At 41.0% G+C, this 3,945-nt stretch overlaps 1 protein-coding gene across 1 annotated transcript in view; it reads left to right on the top strand.

The window, feature by feature from the left end:
- The first annotated feature begins 743 nt into the window (after positions 1 to 743).
- The window catches only part of LOC134086980 (NACHT, LRR and PYD domains-containing protein 12-like), a 63,837-nt gene continuing 60,635 nt past the window's right edge, over positions 744 to 3,945 (top strand). Inside the window, exons 1-4 of the mRNA XM_062540182.1 lie at positions 744 to 824; positions 2,648 to 2,733; positions 2,886 to 2,966; positions 3,385 to 3,489. Of these exons, the coding sequence (XP_062396166.1) occupies positions 2,887 to 2,966; positions 3,385 to 3,489 (185 nt within the window). The 5' untranslated portion in view covers positions 744 to 824; positions 2,648 to 2,733; position 2,886. The remainder of the gene's footprint in view (positions 825 to 2,647; positions 2,734 to 2,885; positions 2,967 to 3,384; positions 3,490 to 3,945) is intronic.

The following is a 3,945-nucleotide window of genomic DNA, read 5'->3' as shown; positions in this document are numbered from 1 at the left end:
AACTGGATATCTAATGTTGCAATTTATGTATTCACCTATGGCCTATTAGGATGATTACTTTAACATTTCCAGGTCGTCCAGTTCCATTGCATTTAACACAGTGCCCCACATGGTCCAAAGAGTCAAAATGTGTCTTCACATTCTATTACTTTGTTCTTGGTCATGCTTCAAACAACAACAAAACTAGCCTACACATATCCATCACAAACACATTTTTGTTTGTTTATAATACTCACGTTTATAAAACAGTCACGCATAGTAGCTGACATTGCATTTATATTCCGTTGCCACTGAGATGGGTAAACTGATCCACCATTCTCTCCAGGTCTGTGCCATGTACCCTGATGGAGTGATATGCAGGAAACACAATTCTCCCTTAACTCCACACTGAATAAATGTTTTGTGTGTGTGTGTGTGTGTGTGTGTGTGTGTGTGTGTGTGTGTGTGTGTGTGTGTGTGTGTGTGTGTGTGTGTGTGTGTGTGTGTGTGTGTGTGTAAACAAAGCACTTGAACACAACACACTGGTAACTACCAGTTCACAAATGGAAAAAAAACTCGTAGGCCTACTTGCTAAAAAGCACTGATTACTTAAAGAAATGTTCTAAAACATACAATTGGTCAATAATGAATTCATAACCAATTATAACTAATCTGTACCGTAAACATGCTTATGACTTATTTACCAAAGTGACCAGCATGGGAGAGGGGGAAGTGTTATTGGTCATGTGATAAACGCGGAAGAGGTGAAAACGAAAGTAAATATGAGCGACCGAGAAAAAAAGATAGATCAGCGTGTTAGACTATTTTCGTAGGTTTTTATTAAGGTAAGTAAGCGTTATAAATTAAATTTATGGTTGTTATCGATGCTAGATGTGGTAAATTAGGCTATCTTGTTTCCGTGAACTTAAGATGAGATTCTCCAAAGGTTTGATAGGCTACATTTGCTGAATGACGCACGGCGCGGCGTAGGCCTACTTTTACAGTAGCCTAGCCTAGCCTACTTTTTTCTTTTTTTTCTGATTTAACTCGGATTCCTTTGGCGTAGCCTATAGACTACAAGTAAAAAAGTGTTATGAACAGAGAAAGCTTATTGTCGGTCTCAGATGAAAGTTAGGATAGGCTGTGTGTTACAGTAGCCTAGCCTACCCTAAGCATTGGGTAAATGGATCAGACAAAGGCCAAGCCTAAGCATTGGGTAAATGGATCAGACAGAGACCAACACAATTCCAGCCAATAAACTAGGGAGAGTAGGCCTAGTGTTTCACCAGAACCACCACAACTACTGTATTACTGCGGCGTCACGCAATCCCTTTACCGTTACTGCACTTCAGAGCTGATGTATGTAGTGGCCACCAGATGGTGCCATTTTACTGCACATGACATGACTATGAATCAGCTATCAGTCCTGTTGCAGTGCAATGGCGCCATCTCGCGGCCATGAAATGAAAATTATACATTGAATGTTTATCACAGTAGGACTAGGAAGACAGTCTTCCTCAACATTTTTGCAAAGTTTTACATTAGATGAGTAGAAATATGAGCAATGGACACAGTCTGACAGCTGAGCTGACACATTTCATAAAATGGATCCACATTGCTCTGACATATTGCTGTTATACTTGCTATATATATCTTGTAAAAAAAACTAGTGTATTATTAAAGCGACATGGTTGCTGTCAAAAGTCACTGGCGTTTTTTCGTGATGAATGGGAGTGAATGGAATCTCAGATTAGTGGTGGTGACCAAGGAATATTTCGCTGGGTTGCGTAATCAGAATCAGAATTAGCTTTATATGATTATATATTATATTATATTATATTATACATTATATTATATTATTATAATATTATATATTAGTAATGATATCCAGCATTGGACCCTGCCTTTTTAAAGACTTTGTTTAACCTGCTCCCGTCCCAACAGCACAAAATAGGACACTTAGGATTATACAGGTCTGCTGACCCAAGACCTCAGGTCATACAGTATGTGTGGAAGACACTTCTGTTCATCTTCCATTTCAGTTTGTTGTCCACATGAACTCCTATTTATATGAGGGGTGAGGTCCACCTCCAGTCTGGCTATCACCATACTAAGCTCAATCTTTTAAGATTGAATATTAGTATGGGGAGTCTGCGCTTCATTTCTACTGCGGGGGGAGGGGCAGACTGTTGAGTTCTATCGGCATCGTTCAAATCGTGACTCTGCACGCTTGACTAATCTTTCAACCGATCAGACCAACGATCCGGTGCATCTTTTGGATAAGCTAGTTTGTGATTGGAGCCAAAGGTTCTGGCAGGGAACAGAGGAGATAGATGTGCAGGTTTCCAGCCTGTGCTGCCGGGTGAAATCCAAATTCGTCGGCCGGTCAGGCGCGGTTCACCCAGCCTAGTCCACCTCAACTGTCCTTTAATCAAGATGGGGATTACCTCAGCTTTTTTCCTCTCTGAAATGGTCCTATGGAGGCTCACATACTGAGGTCCACTTGTGAGGACGTCAGTGATCCATACAACAGTAGAGCTGTTATGGTTAAAACTGAGAAGCTTTCTGGCTAAAATATGTGGGTCTAGCGTCAAAGCCAAACAAAAGTTAAGAAAAGGAAAGTAAGGTGTTCATGTTCGTGCTGATTTCTATGCTCTTGTCATTGCAGTGCTTCCCTTACTTCCAACAACACGTCTGCTATTGGTGGAGCAGAAATGGACCCACAGATCTGATTGGTCATCACAACTGCTAAAAGTAGGCATTTTTTTGCCGCCAGCTCCTCTGAGAGAAGGGCACTCACTCTTGTTCAGACTTTGCATCTTTCTCTCTTTTTTTCACTGTCTTTATATCATTCCTTCTGTCCTTCACATAGTATATCTGTTTTTCTGTCCCTCTTTCTTTCTTAGGATGGATTCCCCTCAAGATGGCCTGGATGCTGTTCGTAAAGATGAGCCACAGAGAGCAGCATTGGCTGATCCCAGCTCCAGGTCCATAAACATTTATACATAGTGACAGCCATTATGTTTGGTCTCATTTAGCCTACTGTATGTGTGGTTAATGTGTAGAGAGCTGAGGAACTGTTTCCTCAGAGACTTCAGATTGAATATTTGTTGAAATTCAGAGTTCTTAAACTGAAGTAGCAATATGAACTGCTTTTTTTTTCAACGATATGTATGTGTGTGTTTGTGTGTGTTTGTGTGTGTGTGTGTGTGTGTGTGTGTGTGTGTGTGTGTGTGTGTGTGTGTGTGTGTGTGTGTGTGTGTGTGTGTGTGTGTGTGTGTGTGTGTGTGTGTGTGTGTGACAGAGAAACCTTTAGTAAGAAAGGAAATGATAGGGACTTCACCCAACAAGCTACCTTGGTAAAATGGTTTCTATACTGTCTTGTATATCTGCTTACATATCCAGCCCCCAGACACCCAGACCAGTGTCTCCAGTGCCCAGCTGTGTGTCCATCAGGTCTATGGATGAACCTCTCAAGCTCAGCAGTGGACCACCACAGTCTGAAACAAAGTGAGTTATCAGCATTTCACCAAATCAGATATGTTATATTAGGACATCAATAGAATATCTATCTATCTATCTATCTATCTAAACCGCTCACAAAAAGTAAGGAAACTTGACTTTGGCCCATTATAGCTCCACTTTAATAATACCAATCACTAAAGTGTTTTATGTAATTTTCATCGTTTATTAGTCACCTTTACAATGAGGTACAGCTTGTAAGCATTGGGCTCCCATGGAATGAGCAACACAAGCAAACGTGTAAGTAGTGCCAACGAAAAATGTGCCAAAATGGCCTGTTATGCTGTTGGAATTCACCTTGGTTACTTCAGGTATTGACGATTGCACTCTCCCACAGAAATGAGGAAAACAAAACATGTTAGGCATACATCCGTTCATTTTATACTCAGTGTCAGGGTCCTCAGTAGTGTGTAGAGGATCCATATGCAGCCACAACAGCTTGGC

This window comes from Sardina pilchardus, chromosome 1 (genome assembly GCF_963854185.1).
Source record: "Sardina pilchardus chromosome 1, fSarPil1.1, whole genome shotgun sequence".
In the NCBI taxonomy this organism is placed as follows: Eukaryota; Metazoa; Chordata; class Actinopteri; order Clupeiformes; family Clupeidae; genus Sardina; species Sardina pilchardus.
Note: the sequence above shows the minus strand (reverse complement) of the source record. Positions and strands in the feature narration are given on the sequence as shown.